The sequence below is a fragment of the Sander vitreus genome, chromosome 14 (assembly GCF_031162955.1).
Source record: "Sander vitreus isolate 19-12246 chromosome 14, sanVit1, whole genome shotgun sequence".
Classification (NCBI taxonomy): Eukaryota; Metazoa; Chordata; class Actinopteri; order Perciformes; family Percidae; genus Sander; species Sander vitreus.
Window position 1 is genome coordinate 3100002 of NC_135868.1, and position 20535 is coordinate 3120536.

At 46.4% G+C, this 20535-nt stretch overlaps 1 protein-coding gene across 1 annotated transcript in view; it reads right to left on the bottom strand.

Moving 5' to 3' along the window:
* Positions 1-772: 772 nt before the first annotated feature.
* Positions 773-20535, bottom strand: part of atf6b (activating transcription factor 6 beta) — a 28102-nt gene continuing 8339 nt past the window's right edge. The window contains exons 6-17 of the mRNA XM_078268564.1: positions 20254-20440; positions 17628-17792; positions 17348-17517; positions 16827-17006; positions 12326-12408; positions 10303-10497; positions 6493-6600; positions 5752-5851; positions 5370-5437; positions 4489-4588; positions 3868-3952; positions 773-2085 (exon numbers count right to left, since the gene is read on the bottom strand). Coding sequence (XP_078124690.1) covers positions 1781-2085; positions 3868-3952; positions 4489-4588; positions 5370-5437; positions 5752-5851; positions 6493-6600; positions 10303-10497; positions 12326-12408; positions 16827-17006; positions 17348-17517; positions 17628-17792; positions 20254-20440 — 1746 coding nt within the window. The 3' untranslated portion in view covers positions 773-1780. The remainder of the gene's footprint in view (positions 2086-3867; positions 3953-4488; positions 4589-5369; positions 5438-5751; positions 5852-6492; positions 6601-10302; positions 10498-12325; positions 12409-16826; positions 17007-17347; positions 17518-17627; positions 17793-20253; positions 20441-20535) is intronic.

Sequence of the window (20535 nt, forward strand, 5' to 3'; positions counted from 1 at the left end):
GAAAACCTTCCCTTTTTAAGAGTAACTCACAGTCAGTCTGTATATACACAGATGGATGACGCGCCTAGGCATGCGCCGGTATGAGATTCTGACGGTATGATAACCTTAAAAGATATATCATTGTTTCACGGTATTGTAATTGCAGCTTTAAAATGTATTATTTTGAAATGTCTGGGTAAAAAACAACAAATTTTTTTCACCATTGAACACAATATATTTTATTTTTTAACTTACTGCACACTGGCGTTGTCGACTTACAAAAAAAACCAGATCATACCGCAGTAAATTTTAGTGGTTTTGAAACCGTGACTTTTTCCAAGTATACCTTGAAACCGGTAACCGGCCCATGCCTGGACGCGTCTCCCATTTCCTCCCGCTGTACAAAAGTGAAGCCAAAACATCCCGGATACGTGCGCTGCCATCTTGTAATATTGGAACCAGAATCTGTGCAGTGGGGTGATCGGGCGGTGGAGCCGCAGTATCAAAGTCCCGCCCATATACCCGGCCCGACCAATCCCGAGTCAATCCCAGCTGTCAATCATGATGTTTCCCCCTGTTTTTATAGCATCAAATACTAATAAAAACCAAACTGATCAGACAAATGAACACTTGAACAAACATCAGCGTGATCATGAAAATGACAGAAATCATCTTTGGGAGAAATGTAGTTGACGTGTCCTTATGGCGCTTTTCCAACACGTGGTACCTGCTCGACTCGCCTCTTTTGGTTTTCCATTACGAAATAAAGTCCCTGGTACCTGCTAACGGGTACTTTTTTAGAGCTGAGCCGATACCAAAAGGTGACGTGAAAGCGACAGAGGGGGGCGTCCTGAACAAACCCGCCATTTTTAAATAGTTTAGCCAGCTGTGTTTATTTCTGCTGCCTCCAGCTTCTTTTGAAACTAAATGTGTCTTCTGGCAACAACAACACATCCTCGACGTTCTGTGTGTGTGTGTGTGTGTGTGTGTGTGTGTGTGTGTGTGTGTGTGTGTGTCGCGTTAGGTCACGGTAGTTTACTGCGGCGCCGCTATGACGACCAGCCACGCTGAGGCGGTACTAAAATCTGCAATGGAAAACGGACGCACAGTGAGGCGAGTAGAGTCGAGGCGAGTCGAGCAGGCATTCGATTTTTGTTGTTTTGGCAGATGCCACCAGATGTTTTGGCTCCACTTACACAGTCTATGCTTTAAAAACGGTGCATCTCCGCAGCGCCACCCGTCAGGCCGAACCAGTTTCCACATGCTGAGCGCCGAGACGAGCGGTGACGGATTGTCACGGAGCTTAAAAACTCAAACAAGCCAACAGACCGTGCTCCAAGATGACGAAAAATCACTTGGGCACCGACAGAAACCGCTGCGACAGCTTCCGGTCCTCCACGCTTCATTCAAACTGTACACTTTTCACAATTAAATATTAAAACGCAGTATTATTTCTTAGTGCGCTGTGCTGCCGGGTCCGCATCCGACGTTATATTCTTATATATTAGGACATTATCTTCTATAGAAGCTTTTTTTAAGGTGTCAACCCCAGAATCTGAACGAGGAGGCTGCGTTTAGTGACGGTAACAACTTGAGTTACTAATTCAAATCCTTTTATGGGTGCTTGTGGAGTTTTTCTTGAATTTTCGGGTTCCCGGAAAACTTTTCCAGACAGAAAAGATGTGCATTTGTTACCTGTCGGCGGGATGAAGAAGATATGTTTTTTAAAAGATGTCAGTCCCAAGGTTTGAAGGTTTCCTTTAACCATCAAACTAATCTTCCCGTTTCCCTTCTTGCCTCATCAGACCCCTTCTGATTGGCTGATTAAATATTCCGCTGTCCGTCGGCGGGCGGGTAAAGGTTGACCCGAAGAGGAAGAAGACGACGGAGAGGAGGGCGAGGGGTGATGGTGGTGGTGGCGCCCTCGCAGCGAGGTGTGGTTGCCGTGGTGATGGTGGTTGTGGTGGGAGGAGGGGGGAGGGGGAGGCGGGTCGCGGAGAGACGGCGGGACGGCCGAGGACTTGATGGGGACGATGCGGGTGTCCATGACCTCGCAGTCGACCTGCATCATCATCTCGTAACCCTGAGAGGAGTTATAGAGACTCTCTGAGGGAGGGAGGGAAGGAAAGGAGGGAAGACCGGTGAGGAGGGAGGGAGGGAGGACGGGAGGGAGAAAATGTGGGAGGACAGGAGGGAGGACGGGTGAGGTGGGAGGGAGGGAGGGAAGGAGGGAGAAAATGAGGGAGGACAGGAGGGAGGACGGGTGAGGTGGGAGGGAGGGAAGGAGGGAGAAAATGAGGGAGGACAGGAGGGAGGACGGGTGAGGTGGGAGGGAGGAAAGAAGGGAGGGAGGGAGGGAGGGAGGAAGGAAGGAAAGGAGGGAAGACGGGTGAGGAGGGAAGATGGGTGAGGAGGGAGGGAGAAAATGAGGGAGGACAGGAGGGAGGACGGGTGAGGAGGGAGGGAGAAAAGGAGGGAGGGAGTGAGGAGGGGAGGAAAGGAGGGAGGGAGGGAAGACGGGAGGGAAGGAGGGAGGGAGGACGGGAGGGAAGGAGGGAGGGAGGACGGGAGGGAGGGAGGAAATAAGGGAAGGAGGAAGGACGGGTGAGGAGGGAGGGAGGAAAGGAGGGAAGGAGGGAGGACGGGTGAGGAGGGAGGGAGGAAAGGAGGGAAGGAGGGAGGATGGGTGAGGAGGGAGGGAGGAAAGGAGGGAAGACGGGTGAGGAGGGAGGGAGTGATGGGGTTGAGAGGGCAGGAAGAAGAAGGGGTAAGGAGGAAGGAGGGAGAAAGAAAAGGAGACAAATTTAACATAAATAGACCTAAACAAGTACAACATCGTTTTCAGTGATTTGTTGCAGGGTTGTGCCACTGACACGGCCCATCTGTGGGACGTCCTGTTGTGTTCTTTAACCCCCCCCCCCCCTCCCCAATTTAGCACAAGCAGATCAAGTCAGATCGTTTGTAGATCTGGACGTTTCCGACGGCACTTGAAGGCAGTTTCAATTTCTGGAGGAAAAAAGAGAGAGAAAGGCGACAGAGGGTACTGAACCCTGTGTTGTTTTTCAGACAACGGCAGCTACAGTCTGTTGTTGGAATCCTCTACAGTGAAATACAGACACACTTTCGCGCCGTTTAGCGGTCAGCATTTTAGGTAGGCTAACGTTAGCTGCTGTCGAGTGGAGTGTTGACTAGCGTGACCCGTGCGGCGATGTTTCAGTTCCCTCTAACGTCCGTTTTCGGAGCATCAGAGAGAAGCAGGCATTTAAGTGGCACCTAAATAAGGCACCGAAATCTGCGTTGCTATTCGGTCCGGTAGATAACGGTCGTGCCGGTGACGTATTACCACTGGGTCTCGGACCCCCCCCCCACCCCCAAAATAAAAAGTCTTCGGGTCTACACGATTCACGTTGATGACATTTTTCCATTCAAAACGGCAATTTTCGCCGAAAAGCGACTAGTTTGCAGGTATGCACAAACTCCCGAGCAGTTTGGTGCTTGCGTTTGGTTGCTTGAGCTTGTGGCAGCAATAGAGGCAGTGGTGTTTCCCCGTTTCCTGTACGGGACTCTCACACCGCCTCAAAACGCACCGCCAAGTCACTGCAGCGCGATGTGGGGTTGGGTTTCTCCAAAAGTTGACTCGGTCCCAACTTTCTGCCTCATGCCCGCTGCGTTTCTTTGCGTGTCTCCCCTGTGGCAAACTCCGCAGAGGTTTGTTTTTTTGGGGCGATTTATAAAAAAATAAAATCAATAAATGAATCTTTTTAATGTTAATTTCTTTTAATCACATCCCGACCACAACACGGACACACAGAAGTGTCTCCTGGATAATCTAACCATTTATTTACATTCTGACCATCAGTTTGAATATTTGCAGTTGGCTCTACTCACCGTTCACGGACATGGCCGGCATCACCAGAGACATTTTGGGCCGGCTGGTCTTATTGTGGCTGATGGCCGGTAACAAGAGGTGATCCTGTAGAGAGAGACAGAGAAGACACAGTTGCATCAACACTTTAAACTACAAGGTGTTATAAGGTTTAAAGAAAACCATATTTATTAAGATGAATGTAAACAAAGCAAAAATGAGCTATGTATGTTTTTGCCCCCATTTTTCATGCGCTGAACTCAAAGATCTAAGACTTTTTCTATGTACACAAAAGGCCTCTCTCTCTCTCAAATATTGTTCACATATCTGTCTAAATCTGTGTTAGTGAACGCTTCTCCTTTGTCGAGGTACTCCATCCACCTCACAGGTGTGGCATGTCAAGCTTCTGATTAGACAGCAGGATTACTGCACGTAGGCGTCGCCTACATATGTGGCTATGGCGCGAGTAGCGACTCTAGAGTCACAGTGAGAGAAGGGAAGTGTCTCCTCTGTTCTTTCTGACCACGGCGGGAAATCTGGAGCAGGAAAAGTCAACCCTCTCCTTGATTTCATGTTGTTTATGGAGAAGAACATGTTTTGGTGGAACGTGTGTGTGTGTGTGTGTGTGTGTGTGTGTGCCGTACCCGTCTGAAGGAGACGACGTAGAAAGTGTCCTCTCGGCGGTCGATGGCGTCCATGAAGTCGCTGTAGGTGACCTCAGGACCAGGAAGCACCTGCAGCTGACTGCAGACAGGAACAACGACAACAAGTTCAACGTCAATATTAAGTACTAATTTATCCAACTATCAGCTGTGGTTCTCGTTTCCATAGTTACCAAGTAATTATGGAATACAATAATTATATATACACTTAGGGACACTGTAGGGAGTAGAACCAGTAGGACCTTCCTACTATTTTTTTTAAACATGGACATCCTTGGAAGCTTGGGGGCTTGGGACCGGGAGGTCGCCGGTTCAACCCCCAGACCGGCAGGATAAAATCTGGGTCGGGAAAAGTGTCCCTCCCTCATTACCACCACTGAGGTGCCCTTGAGCAAGGCCTTTAACCTCCAACCGCTCCAGTGGAGCTGCTCAGTGGCTCAGCAGATCAGACTGCGGTTGTACCGGGCGGCTTCCAGGTGTGAATGTGACAGGTCGTCGTTGCAAATGAGAAATTCTTCTCAAATCGACTTACCTGGATGAATAAAAGGTAAAAAAAAAAAAAACATTATAAACGTTTATGACATAAAGCTTCTTTTAAATAAGTGTCATTCAGTTTTTGTCATGAAAAGTCATCGTTATGGTTCATGTGTCATGAACACGTGACAGTGTCATGTCACCCTTATGTAGATGCCTTCAAGTAAAGGGTTTTCTTCTCTCCACACAGCTGACAGAAACCAACCAGTTTATTTTCAGTGCAGATTTGTGGTTTCAGTTTCACAGAGCTTTGCATTTCTCTTGACACTCGGACTGAAACTCCTGTAACTCATTACAGGAGTGTGCAACTAAGGAACTGCGTGCCGTACCTTTCTAAGGAGCGGTGAGCCTGAACCGGCAGGTATCTGGAGAAGTTGGTCTTCCTCAGCTGAGCTTTCTGCAACAACAAAGTGACACGGAAACACGGTTAACGTCAACTTCAACGATCCAGGTTTCTTTTCTAAGGGACGCTAATTCAATAGCAACTGCATTCTACCCATTTGGAACATACGACACTAAAACCTCCGACGTTAAGGTTTCTCACAAACATACGCAAAAGCAGTTTTATTTATAAAGCAACTTTAAAAACAAGAAACTGAATGGAAAAAAAAAAAAAAACTCTGGTTTATAAAAAAACATAAAAACAGGCTTATGAAAGAGAGGAAAAAAGCAGCGTCAGCTTTAACAGGGAGAAGAGGATGTGTACTGAACCTGGGCGATTTTGGCCTTCTTGGCGATTTTTGGTTTTCCTCCAGACTTCTTCCTGTCGATCTGGTGTCGGTGGACCCAACCCCTCAGCTCATCTGCCAGCCTGAAGTACATGTGGGGAGAGCCAGAAACACTAAACTGAGACAAAGGCAATGACATGATCTTATTTGATGGCTCCTGGACTCCTCACTTGAACCCGGAAGACGTTCCGTCCCTCCTTCGTGAGGGGGGGGGGCAAACGTTCAGCACTGCAGGCTTATGATTGCCTTTTTAATGTGTAAGCTCAACTAACTGATTCTTTTTTCCCCTTTTCTCTCTCTCTCTCTTTCTTCACTCTTTGTTTTCTTTCCTCATTTCATTCTTCGGTCACTTTTCCATTTCATTAGCTGTATGTTGTTTCTTTCCTCTTCATGTTATGTATTGTTTTAGAATTGTAGGGAACCCAACATGCCGAGCCCCCTCGAGGGGCTTCTGGGTTTCCTTTGCAGGTCCTTTTTTTTTTAACTTAATGTGTCCGAAATGTATCGTCGTCTGAAAAGCATGTGCTGAAATCATAAAGCAATCACCTGTCCTGTACAGACTGCAAGTTAGAAGTGTGTTAAAATATGTTTTTATATAAAGTCTTTGTTAATAAGAAAAAAGAAGCAGGATTTGAAGGAGAATGAGACGAAGAAGGATCAGAGAAGGAGAAACACAAACCAGTTGATGAAAGTTGGATTTTAACAGCTGGGGCGTTGGACTGACCTGAGAGACTCGGAGCGGTTGAACTGTCTGCAGTCTGAGGAGCTGAAGTATCGGTCGATGTCCTGCAGCACCAGATCCTTCATGTCACTGAACACATCGCTCAGGTTCCTACACAGACACACAATTTTCGGATTAAGACGTTTGGGATATTCTGGTATTATTCGTGTTTTAGAAGCATTCTATGGACATGTGTACAGCGCATTCAGAATATGCGTCTCAATCAGGGTTTTTACCCGCAGTTTGGGACAGTTTACTACTTGTCGGCTACTGTACACAAACCAACCAGCCAACAGTTTGCAAGGCTGCGGTAGAGACGCATGGCCAAAAGAAAAAGGAGAAGAAACACAGCTACCTTTTAAACATTGTGAAAGACTTGGATATTAACAGGTATCAACATCGCAACGCCGACCTTTTTCCAAGAAGCTGGTTGAAGGAATGAAAGAGGGTCCAACAAGTCCGCCACCGAAAACTCTGAAAAGAATCCTATTTCGCACGGCTGCATGTAAACGGGAAATTTAGTGGACTATTCACTTCCATTAGCCATGTAAACAGCCTAGTCGGAATATCGCCTTTTTTTTTAAAATAAGGGCAAAAACCGGAATAGTATGTGCATGTTAACGTAGTCACAGCTGTGAGTCCATGAACGTCTGTAGCAGAACAGTGGAGCGTCTGATCTAAACCAGAGGTTCTCAAGCTTTTTTCAATAATGTTCCCCCTAGGGCTGCAACAACGAATCGATAAAAAGTTCCCCGTGAACACGTATCAATAGATAAAAAATAACGTGACGTTTACACGAACCGCCGTGAGACCGGGTTGAAATACGGAGAGAGACCGGAGAGACCCGTAACGTTGTTCTGAAAGACACGGCGGACTCAGGGAAATCAGTACGACCCAAGTCATCCGAGGTGTGGGAGCATTTCACACTAAATAAATCAAAAAACGCGTTAATTGCAAGATAAGCACAAGCGACATGGCACGGCACGGGCGCACCACGGTGATGATTCAGCACCTGAAACGTAAACATGTTGGGAGTCCTTGATGAGGAGGACGGGAGTTCAACAGCAGGGTGAAGTCACTACACAATCCTACTTGGGTTCCGTTTTGAAGTGAGGAACGTAACGTCCCTCCAGTAGCTCTTCTGGTGCTGCTGTGGCGTTTACTCCTTATCCAGCTTGACAAGCTAGCGTTAGCTCGTTAATAACAGTAGTAAAGCAGGGGTGGTATAGTTTGCAAGACTAAAGACACGTTTTTACTCACTCGCCTTTTTTGGGGCCCATTCATTTTTCAATCTATCAGGGCTCCAGACTAACTTTTTGCTTTGGTTGCACTGGTGCGCCACTTTTTTTTATTTAGGTGCACCAGCACAGAATTTAGGTGCACCCAAATCTTTCCTCGCGTCGCCTGCAACGCTGAATGGCGATACACGATATATAGCTCTGTATTTTTTTTTTACAAAGTGGGCTAAATGTTCAGTTTTAAGTCAAAGCCACTTTTCACAAGCTCTTTTATTAAAACAGATTGTGATTAAAATAAAATGCAAAGACAGGGTTTCCTTTACCAGTTTGAACATATACAGCTGCAGCACATGCAAATGAAGGCTCTCTCTCTCTCTAACAGACTGATTAAAAGAGAGGGAGGACGCCCGGATAGCTCAGTTGGTATGTATAGAGGTTTCCTATCAAAATAAAGGCCGAAATCTTTAAAAAAGACATAGGGAGACAGAGGAAGAGAGGGGGAGTGCGATGGACTGAAGCGTATGTTACTCACAGAGTGACGGCTGACTCATTATGAATGGGTCCAGCACGGGTCGAATGTGCTTTGGCGGGTCAGCGTCGTTACACACGTCTTGTGTAGGCTATGAAATGTCTGTATCGTCACTGTGCTGCATTTTTATGAACTATGATATTCTGGCTATGGGTCACATCTCTCGCCCAGTTCCAGCAGGCTCCGTCTCACACGCTATTGCTCAACCAACTGAAGTCAGTTGCATTTAATAACTTCTAATGTGTTTTTTGCCGTGGCGGCCGCAATAACAGAGAGTTACCAGCGGAAACACTGGTACCAGTACAGGTTTCCCTCTCATACTTAATATACAGCTGTGTTAATAACAATTAAAACTGTAGACAAATGTCAGCAGTTTGGACCGGCGGCGCTGTGTCTCTCCATGTTGCAGGGGAGCAGTGTGAGTGAATGGGAGTGGGAGGGGGGGGGGGGGGGGGGCTGCGCAGAGGACAGATCCAAACACAGGCATGGCTTTACAGAAGGAACGGGTCACGTAACGCAACATTAAACTATCGATATAAACGACATCGCTTCGTTCGTGGAGAGGCAGCGGATGCGAGGACGTTGGGTGCACCGGTGCGACCTGGGAACAATCTTAGTCGCACCCTTAGACATTTTGGTCGCACTCCAGAGCCCTGTCTATTGTCGTGTATATATTCTGTGCTTTGTCCCATATCAGTTATTGTTGACAAATATATTTGTGTGTGTTGTACTTTTTAAATTTCATTTTAAAGTTCTTTTATAGCACTTGGTCATCTTAAGCTGTGTTTAAATGTAGTGTACAAATGAACTTAACTTGCACTTACTACAATGACGGTAATATGTAATAGGTATATGTAATAAGCTCCAAGTGTGTGTGTGTGTGTGTGTGTGTGTGTGTGTGTGTGTGTGTGTGTGTGCGCGCGCGCGCTCTTTGGGTTACTTACCTTTACACAACTATTAACTAAAACAACAAGTATGTATGCAAGTATGTATTGAGTCATGTAAATGAATGCTATCCGATTCATTGAAAAAATAAATCGACAGATTAATCGATGTTCCCCCTTTGAACAGTTTTTTATAAGCCATGTACCCCCTAACCAGCGCAAATAGTTTCTGTCTCTGCGGTTTTGCCGCGGATCATGTGTAGGCGGGCTTTGGGATGAGTAGAGTATTTATTATCTGCAGGGAAATACACAGTAAGTACACGCCGCCATTTGAAGGAAGTGATGCTTTCAATTCCAGCAGAAAACCACACGGTGTTCCACACGTGGAGACAGTTAAAAGATGTCGGCGAGCCCGTTCTGTTAGAAATCAAGTTTGTCGGCATTTCTTTCTTAACGGTTGCAGAGTAGATGATTATCTGCCGAGTGAATGAGTCTGTGCAGTAAAACGTGTTTGACGGGCTGTTTTTTTTTTGTTTTTGTTTTTTCCCCTACGAAAACAGCCCGGCGAGGGAACGTTCCGCCTCATGTCATCTGGGGACTATGAATCAGTCACCGAGCTCTACGCCGAGCAGACCGCAGCCCTTCACTGCTGACTGCTCTCCTGAGACTTGTTCACCGGTTCCTTCAACTAACGCCGTCGCGTCGAAGGCTCAGCGGCAGAGGACGAACACTTTGTTCTGCGCGCCAAACCTTCCGAGACAAGTGCAAGAGGTGAGACGTCCCGGGCGTATTTTAAAACCTAGTCCTCTGTGCACATTTTAACGCGGAAAAGTTACGTATCGCCGCGGTCGTGTGAGAACCTCGTATGTCCAAAACGCACGGAGCTCAACGTTTAGGGAGCAGCGGCCCACGCAAGGCAGACGGCCCGTGGCTGTGGAGGAAGGTCTGGCAGAGCGAGACTACTCCGTGTGTAAAACTGAACATGTTTGGACGACGAAGTTCTGCTGAGGGAAGTGAATATTACGCAGACCGATGACAGCAAATATGATGCGAGATTAATTCACGTGTGCGAGCTTTGTCTTAAAACAACACTGTGAAACGCTGATGAACTGAATGTCGCCCGAGTGAAACCTCAACCTTTGCTTTGTCCGATTCTTCTCACCTGAACTGAAAGGCCTCCGCAGCCTCGTCTCCCGCGTCCTCCTCCGTCTCCGTTCTGTCCTCCACTCTGCTCCGAGGCCGAGCTGCTGCCTGCTGCTGCTGATGTTGTTGTTGTTGTTGTTCGAACTCCAGCAGCCGTCGTCCCGTATACGACACCACACCGTCCTGTAGGCCCGACAGCTTCCTGTCCGCGATGCTGCGGGAGAGAACGAGTCAGAGAGCTCTGGTTCAAGTCCAGCTTAGCCCTTCAGCAGCTTATTTATGGCTCTGGGAAAAAAGCTGTTTCTCATGCGGTTTGTCCGCGCCCTCATGACCCCAAGAGCCTGCCTGAGGGTAGGGTGTCAAACAGGATACGGCCAGGGTGTGTGTAGGTTCTTCTCTGCAGCCTACTGGAGTATATGTCCTCCAGGCTTGGGAGAGGGGCACCAATGGTTCTCTGGGCTGTTTTAATTACCTGCTGCAGGTCTTTCCTCGCCTCAAATGAACCGAATCGTTTGAATTCGTAGATTTCAAGAAAGTCACATTGTGGGACTGATGATTTGATTTTAAAATCATCGTGGCAGTGTACGGCTTTTAAAAAAAAAAAAAAAAAAAAAAAAAAAAAAATGTAATTTGTATGAGCATGTAATGATAGCCAGGATTTCCGGGAGCTCCTGGAAGATCCTTTTAGCGCATACACATGTAGACAATACGGACGCGTTAACAAATACAAAAAAGGACAACCGCAGAGGTTATTGATTTATAAAACATAAAAAAAAGGACACAGGTACAGTGCTGCTCATGAGTATTGGAAACCCTGTTACAGTTGACTAAAAAGAGGAATAAAAAAAAAAAAAAAAATGCCTTAATTGAAAAATTTAGGAAAAATCCAACCTTTAAGGATGCCAATTGTCTTTGTGAATGAATAATGTATCGTAAATAAATAAATGTTCTTCCTTAAAATACAGGGGGCATAAGTCAGTCCACCCCTATGTTAGATTCCCATAGAGGCAGGCAGACTTTTATTTTGAAAGGCCAGTTATTTCATGGATCCAGGATACTATGCATCCTGATAATGTTCCCTTGGTCCCCACATCATCACATCCCCTTCACCATACCTAGAGATCGGCATGGTTGTATTTCAGTTAGCCTAATAGCTGGTTTGATTTGCATTGAGAGATGATCTTATGGAAAGTACCCCATCTAGTACCCATCTCTAGGTATGGTGAAGGGGATGTGATGATAAAGGGAACATTATCAGGATGCATAGTATCCTGGATCCATGAAATAACTGGCCTTTCAAAATAAAAGTCTGCCTGCCTCTATGGGAATTTAACATAGGCGTGTACTGACTTATGCCCCCTGTATTTTAAAGAGGAACATTTATTTATTTACGATACATTATTCATTCACAAAGACAATAGGTGTCCTTAAAGGTTGGATTTTTCCAATTTTTTTCCAAAAACGGAGGCGACGCCCCTTTAGGAGACAGGAAGTGTGTAGCGTTTCACACCATTGGCGCTGCTTGAAATGCACTCATCTTTAGTATAAAAGATCGTTGGATAAATATACCACAAAAAAGGGAGAGAAAACAATTGGGTTTTAACCCTCGTGTTGTCTTCCCATCCAGGTCAAAATTAGAAAATAGATTTTTTTTTTTTTGGCACTTTTTTTCAGTGCATTTGACACTTTTTGTCACTTTTCTCAACGCTTTTTAAAATTCACGGTCAGTAAACCTAATTTATATGACATTATACCTAATATTTGAGTTAACAAAAGCAAGAAATTATGAATTGTTGTGACCAATAGTTGAGATCAGAGGATGTAGAGTGAATCACAGACTGGTATCTGTCAAAGTTTAGTCAGGATATGTTTTGAAACCATTTTTTTCAAAGTAATCATCAATTGTACCTGCGAAGAATGTTGTATGGCTTCCATACAAACGTGCACGTATCCATGTTATTTTGGTTGTAAGAAAGCCATATTTCTGATTTAAAAACAGGTCAAATCTGACACATTTTGACCCAAGGACAATGCGAGGATACCTGACGGGTCCGAAGCTGAACGTCATGAACAGCAGGACGGCCATGACACACACGGCTCTCTTGTTGCTCGCCGAGTCGCTGCCCTGAAAAACAGAAAAAAAAGAGGGAAAACTCAAGCTGCGTGTTCGTAAATACTGTACATGTACGTGCAGAAAATACACCGTGGAAACACTTAGGACCCTTTTTCCTCACTTCCTCTGCGACTTGCGATTTTTTTTTCGTAAAATATTTTCTGCGCCTTTAACGTTTCCCCCCCCCCACGTTTTTGAAGCTTTTGAGGACATTTTTGTCACTTTTTTTTTTTTTTAAACATTCTTTCGTAAAAAACATCCAAATCTAAAGAACGTAGGGGGCTGATCATTTATTTTACTTGTGAAGAGCGTTGCGTGGAACAAGCTGCGTTATTTGTCTGAAATTTTGGTTGAAAGAAACCAACTTTTGCTGATAAGGGTCAAATCTGAAAGGGACCGTTTGGCAGCAGCTAAATGGATTTTAGGCACCTAAGACATCTACATCAGTTTAAGTGTACGCTATATTTAGAATATGTTCCGTCGGTCAGTTAGTTTGTGTTATTGTGTGACTTTTGTTGAATCTGAACTAACACCAAAGTCAAACAATAACACAGACGTGCTGACATTAATGGAGGCAGCGGTAGAGCAGCGTTCTGCAAGGTCAAATGACCGTTTCCGTCAAAAGGAGTCTGGCGGCTTTGAAGAGAGCAGAGATAACGGCTCCAGTTCCCCGTCGTAAAGGGCTGTCTGATGACAAGGTAAAGCGCTGGAAATGTTCTAAATATAGCGTCCACTTAAACTGACACTGGTACTCCGGCCTGCTTCTCCAAAACTGGGGCCGTGCCGACCGCCACCTACTGTAGCTTAAACACACTGACTACGAAGAAGTAGCTCATACTCTCCCACTTCCCCACTCATTCCCACCATCAGGTTTTACAGCTTTGACAGATTTCTCTCTTCAAATGCTTGTGTGTTCTGCAGGCAGGTCAGTCCAGATCTTCCCGTCCCTCCCCTTCGACTCTAAACCCCCTCAGTGTGGTGTGTCACTCTGCAGGGAAATCTGCAGGAGTCGTCCTTTAATTAGTTAGGGAGTAAGGAGTTGCAGCGTTTGCCTAGACCGGTGAGGGAAGGTGTGTAGGGGGAAGGTGTGTAGCCACAGTCATGACGCACCGCCTCCCTATTTCAGCTTCTCTTCATAGAAAGCCTACTATATTAGGGTATGAGGAGTTGCAGCGTACGCCTAGACCGGCGAGGATGTGTGTGTAGCCACAATCATGGCGCACCCCGACCCATCTCTGCTTCTCCACATAGAAAGCTTACATATACTTAGGGAGTAATGAGTCGCAGCGTGTGTGTGTGTGTGTATTCGTGTCACAGAAATGCTTGTTACTAACATAGCTCCGAGGAGCTTATTCCCCGCAGTCCTTACGTTCTTTTTCCAACTATAGAATAGATCTACCTATCATATAATCAATAATATAGTGAGAGTAGAGGGAGGCAGGAAGTACAGCCCGTTCCGGCAGGGGAGAGTTCAAGTCCGATCCGGCACCTCTCTTTAGCCTGCCTCTCTTAGTTATGCTATTATAATTCTAGACTGCTGGAGAATGTCCTTCCTCCCTATGACACAATGAGCTGCTCTTTCATCTCTCTTTTCATTTGTTCCTTTTATGTGCATCCTTCTCCCAGAAATGCTTGTTACTAACCTAGCTCTGGGGAGTTTTCTCCCCGGAGTCCTTATGTTTCTTCTTCACCCAGAATATCGCCTTGGATTAGGGTGGCACCAAGACCTGGGTTTTGGGTGCAGCTGTCGCTGTGGCCCTACTACACCCTGCTATGCTCTGCGATTCCCTGCAGTGTCCGGCTGCGTCCTACCGCGTCCACCCATGCTGTGCTGTCCCACATTACACCCCGTAATGCCCTGCTGTGCCCTACTATGACATGAACTACTACGACTACCATTGTAGTCACTGTTCCATTATCTTTATTGTGACTATTACTGCCACTGTTCATCACACCCCCAACCGGCATCGTCAGACACCGCCTACCAAGAGTCTGGGTCTGTCCGAGGTTTCTTCCTAAAAGGGAGTTTTTCCTCGCCACTGTCGCAATAGCTACCACTAATGCTTGCTCTTGAGGGAATTATTGGGGCTTTGTCTTACTCTGTCTGTAAAGTGTCTCGAGATAACTCTTGTTATGATTTGATACTATAAATAAAACAAATCACAGCCCTTCTCTTTCCACATTTCAAAAGACTGAGTAGGTATGAGATGAGGTATCTGTAGCGACCTGGGCTCGTGCTACTGGGATGTTGCGTTGTCTGTGCTGTCATGTGGGTCCTTTTGTGTCTTAAGGCCGTTACAGACCAACCAGACGGCCGACCGTCGGACTGATCAGTCTCCCCGAGTTGGTAAAAGAAAAAGTGCCTCGGAACACACCGAAGAGACGAGACGTAATACGTCTCCATAACAGCAGGCGGCGTTCTCTGTAGTGTCGTCCAGCTGATTGGACGATCGCGTCACGTGGGTCTGGCTGCTGCTTCCGGATTTTGGATTTTTCAACCGGCCATTGATGGCGACTCATTCAGAATACGATCTCATATTGTACTAAAATAGTTCACCGAAACGTGTTTCTGAAAACATTTTAAGCGAGAAATAGGCCGTGCAGTTGCTGAATCTGTCTTCATTTCAGATCAACAAAGGTCAGCTTAACAGATGTTCGTCAGATTTTGAGAGACTCTAGTCACGCTCATCCTGCTCGCCGTTTCCGGGTGACCCCCGATTGCCCTGTCTCTGACTCAGCATGTCGGGTCGGCCCAAATGAAGGCCGACGGCTCCTCCGACGGACGACGGCACGGGACACACCGACCAGACTCGAGTCACCGACCTCGCCAGACGGTCCGACGGACGATCATCGGCCCGGTGTGTAGCTGCCTTTAGGACGTTTGTTGATCTCATGTTTATGTTGATTTTATTTCATTTTTTGTTGATTTTGGAATGTTTTTTTCTGTTACATGTTTATGTTATGAAGCAACAGATTGCAGCACTATGTCCAGGACAAATCTCCCCTCGGGGACAATAAAGTGTATTCTATTCTATATTTATTCCCGATGAATTTTTATTAAGCAACTGTAGGAAGACATTCAGAAATGTCAACAGATGAGCACACGGGGCAACAAGCTCTTGTTAATAAGCCGTTTAATTTTAAATGTTCAACGTGTTAACCTTTCTTGGTCGCTTTGTTTCCGACCGTGATCAGAAAACCAGGGGAGACTCGTTACCTCCAGGGCCGACGTTATAAAATGAATAACGTTGAGGTTAAAATCCCGTTTCTGGTGAGCAAATGAATAAACTTGGCTTTCAGTCTGGGGTTTATTTCAGACACCGCACACAACACTTAAACTTATTCCACCAGCTCTGCTCCGGTCGCATCTACACGTCTGCTTCCTCCATCTCTCTTCTGCCCACTTTAAACACGCGCTGAGCTCTCTTAAAAAGGAGCCGCAGCACCATTTTACAACAAAGGCCATATCGCGCTGATGTGACCGAGCCCGACCCAAACCCGACCCTCATTTCTAAATATCTGTCCGAACCTGGCCCGGCCCGTCTGGTACCGTCGGGTACCGCCGGGTATCCATGCCTTATTGTCTAAAGATCACAACAAATCTTATTAAATGGAGAGTCACTTTCAAAATCACGGCACTCTTTATGATATGCCCCCAAAACTGCCATTTTAGCTAAGTGGGAGCTCTCGGCATTAGCTGCAGCAGCTCCATGTTGCTAGCACCGATTGGGCTCTTTTTTTTTTTGCTATCGACAGTACTCGCATACGTATAGCGATCAAGATTAACGTAAAAATTGCCCAGAGTTCTCCTTTAACCCTTACTTAATATTGTATGTGGCGTTTTCTTTTGCGGGGTGCAAATGTTCCACCAAAACAAGATTCTTCCCGAGACTATTTAGCAGAGCCACCGTCGCTGCGTCCGGAGCTCAGCGCCACCCAAGACCGTTGGGATTGGTTATAAGAAATGCAAAACATATCCTAGAATATATCTGTGGTGTAGCCAGACCTTACTCCACAGTGCTGTGGAGATAGAGCTGGCGATGCGAGACTACAGAAGGCCTTAAAATAGATAATGGAAATATTAACTCCACGATCACACAGCCACAGTTTCACCTTCCTTCCAGGTTAATTTCTCTTCCACTAGCTTCAATTAATTTAATTTCTCATTAAAAGGTGTCTTTTTAATTGATTTGACTAAGTGGACCAATCGCAGCTGTTGCAGACAGAAGCCAGATGTTAGCGGGTGTAAGTGGGGTTTTTTTTGGCCAGTGGAAAAGGAGAATAACAGACACTTGGGGGTTAATTTCTCTTCCCCTAGCTTTCATTTTCTCATTGGAAAAGATGGAAACATGTTGAGGGCAAAGCGAGATGAATTATTAAAAAGGAGGAGAAGATGAAGAGTCACATCCTCCCTCCCTCCTCTCCCTCACCTCTCTCCCGGCCAGTCTCTCCCTCAGCGTCTGGTTCTCTCGGCGAAGACGTTCATTCTCCTGCTGGGCCTCCCGGAGCTGAGCCTCCAGGTTCTGCAGGTACTCCTTCTTCTTCTTCCTCGACATGCAGGCCGACTCCCGGTTCTTTATCATCCTCTGCTGACGCTTCAGCACCTTCATCTGCACCGGGGGAGGAGGAGGAGGAGGAGGGGGGGGGGGAGGATTGGAAAGAGATGGATGAAGAAGGGTTGGAAATAGCCCAGAGGGAAGAGTTTCAAGAAACAAGGAGGACAGAGGGACAACGGATGAGGATGAGGTTGGGTGGAGGGAACATGCAGTGATGAAGAGAAAGACAGGAGGGGAAATGGAGGAGGAGGATGTTGAAACAAAAGGCAGGAGGACGGATAAGAAGACAGAAAGAGGAGAGTAAATAAGAGAAAACAAAGGTTCAACAGGTGAATGACGTAAGCCAACACCCTGAGGTGATGATCGGCGCGTCTCGGTACGTCCAGCCTACTTACGTCGATATCGTTGGAGTTGTTGCCGGGTAACGCCGTCGTCGCCGGGACGATGGGTTTGCTGCTGGGCGGAGCGGTGGGGCTGGCGCAGTGCTGGGGGATGCTGGGAGAGACGGGCTCCATCTTGACGATGGCCGGAGCCGAACCGAGACACACGGACTGAGACAAGACCACTGGGGAGGAGGAAAGACAGGAGGAGACGGATCAGACATCACAGGAAGTCAGCGTTCTCCCAAAAAAAACATATTCAGTCATTAAAAAAAAAGGACATAAAACTCTTTACCAGGTCTGCTCTGGTCCATGGAGGGGAGGCCCTGCAGTATGAGGGTCTTGGCCGGCGCGGGGGTCTGGGGGACGGGGAGGGTGGTGACACACACCGGTCTGGGCTGGATGGCAGGTTTGGTGCTCAGGATGGTGCTGGCCTTTAATGTGGCCGAACCCGGCAGAACTTGAGGCGAGAGAAGAAAAATAAATAAATGTGTGTTCACTCCGTTTACATGCACATATAAGTTTTATATAAGTGGATACGTTTTTGCCCTTCTTCTGAAAAAGACAATGTTGTGACTTAGCTATTTACAGTCGTGCAAAATTAGGGTTTCTTCAAAGTTTTCCACCAGACTTGTTGGAGCGTATGAACAAAGTGTCCAGCTTTCATTCCTTCGACCAACTTCTTAAAAAGATCAGCGTAGCGATGTGTGCGCATATCCAAAAACCTGTCGATATCCAAGTCTTTCATTCTTTACCTTTGAGCATCCATCTTTACCGCAGCCCTGCAAACTGCTGGCTGGTTGGTTTGCGTGCAACAACCATAGCAACGCAGAGAGCTGACCGTACGGCGTAAAACAGGCAAGAGGCCACGAACTGCTGTAAAAACCTAGCCTGACGTGGTCAGACTCAGAATGCGAGTCTGATGCTGCCCCATTGGGCTGTGATCATGGGGCGTGTTTCAACCCAACCAGCAAAGAAAATGGCTCTGCACTCAATTGGATAAACCTACAACCAATCAGAGCAACAGACAAACCTACAACCAATCAGAGCAACAGATAGACCTACAACCAATCAGAATCAGCCATCTTTCTTGTAAATGAATTCAACCCAAACGCTCTTTGGTGACGTGGTTGATTCCGTTACTGTTGATCATCTGTCCATCATCGTATAAAGCCCGCCCTGACCATTTGATTGGTCCAAACAGCTCTGGCTCGAGCATCGTTGCTCCACAACGGATCAAGTCCAGACCCAACTTCCTGACCTCAAATGTTGTGGGCGGGGCCAAGTTCGGCTGGCATCCAGGCTAGTAAAAACCCAGATTCCGAATGCTTCTGAAACCAGAATAATATACCGGCATATCCTAAAAAGGCCTTATCCGGGACATCCAAACGGAATATGCTGTTTACATGACCTGTATCAAATTCAGAATAATAGTGGAATATAAGTGTGCATGTCAACTCATTTATTTACATTTTAGACGACTGACTGAGTCAGTTAACGGCTTTGCTCTGCAGCACTTTCAGATACTCCAGCTGTCAACAAGTCAATCATTTGAAATGCAAATACAAGTTCCGGACGCAATCCATCACATCCACACACTGGAGTTATTTGGGTTTAAGCAAATGAGTTTGTTTTTTTTGACTCATGCACACAAAGAAAAGTAGATACGGTGTTTGGACAGGGTTGCCGCACACCCTTTTTGTAATGCTCTTTCAACAGCAAAACTCAAATCAACTTCACAAGACTAAACCAGAGTTCCCACACCAGATGGGACATATACAATCCCTCCATTGTGTTGTGGGTCTGCCCTGAGCTTCTCTATACAGAAGACCTGAATAGGTGAAGACTGGAAGATTAACTGGGAAATCGAGAGCTTTTCCTTCAGCCCAGACAGCTCGGTACAACTATTCTTACACAAGTACGGGTCAAGTACTGATGTACATTATCTGTAAACCACATATATTTTATTAAGTATAATATATCTCTCTCTCTCTCTCTTTTCCCCTCTTAGTGCCACAATAAAACATGCTACACGAATGGACCGTCTGTCTAAAGAAACGCTTTGAGTGCAACAAGATTCTACATTTATTTGCCAATTGAAAACTTGAGCCAGCGGTCAGCTAGCCCACACTACACATGCCATCACCGCCCAACACCAACCACATATACTACAGAATATATCGGCCATTTGTCGGTTGTTTGGCTGTGAACGGTTGGACATTTTAACCTATCGCCCAGTAAATCCACTTTGAAGCTGTAGTGTGTAGTTTCTGTCGCCCCCCATGAGGAATTCTAGGTAATGACAACAACACTGTTGGAGCGTCCACGTGATACAAGCCTTCTGTGATCGCGCACTACGCCCACCCCTCCTCCACGCAGTTGCTAGTAGCCAAGGAGGACACGGAGGATTTAAAAAATCCATGGACTGGAAGAGGTCATTATCTTCACTCGAGTTTCTGTGTACGAAAGTCTCAGACGCCACAATCTTCTGAACATAGTCATACTGAGACATAAGAGAGTTGTGTGGAGCTGATAGTCAAAAAAAGTCATATTTTGGACTGTTCAGCATGTTTCACATACTTTTACATTTGGCCCACATAAAGCCTTAAAAAAAAAAATTTAATTAGCAAATAAAGCAAAACAATGCATTCGGATTACATTTTCAAAAGCAGGCTGCCACACAGCCGACTCACAACAACAGCCTGAATATGTAAACGCTCTGCTTTTGGGGGAATTTCTGAGTCCCAAAGTCGGCAAATCTGCCAAATTCTGCTTTGAGTGTCGCGTGATTTCAATTTGGAAAACATTTGCCCGTCTTTTGGGTTTTGGCGGGCCAAAATGTATCGTAAAGCTAAACTGAGGGGCTGGATTTTGCCCGTTGCGGCCTCCAGCATTCAGAGAGTTAGCGTGTGCGAGCCTACCCGCAGCCTGCGTCTGTATTCCACCGACGACCGCCGGGATCTGCGTCGGTAACGGCGTCTGAAGCTGCGTCTGTGGTCGGGGTACGGCTGTTGTTGCCACGGTGACCTCCATGGCGCCCAGCGGGGGGGACAGCACGTCTCCGTACATGTACGGAGGGGTCGGAGGGTTTTCACCTTTAACTGTGATCTGGGGGGGGAGAGACGAGACGCAGTCAGAAAACGATACCCATTAAAAAGAACCTCCGTTTACGTGCCAACGTAAAGTGAATGTGTCATTATGTT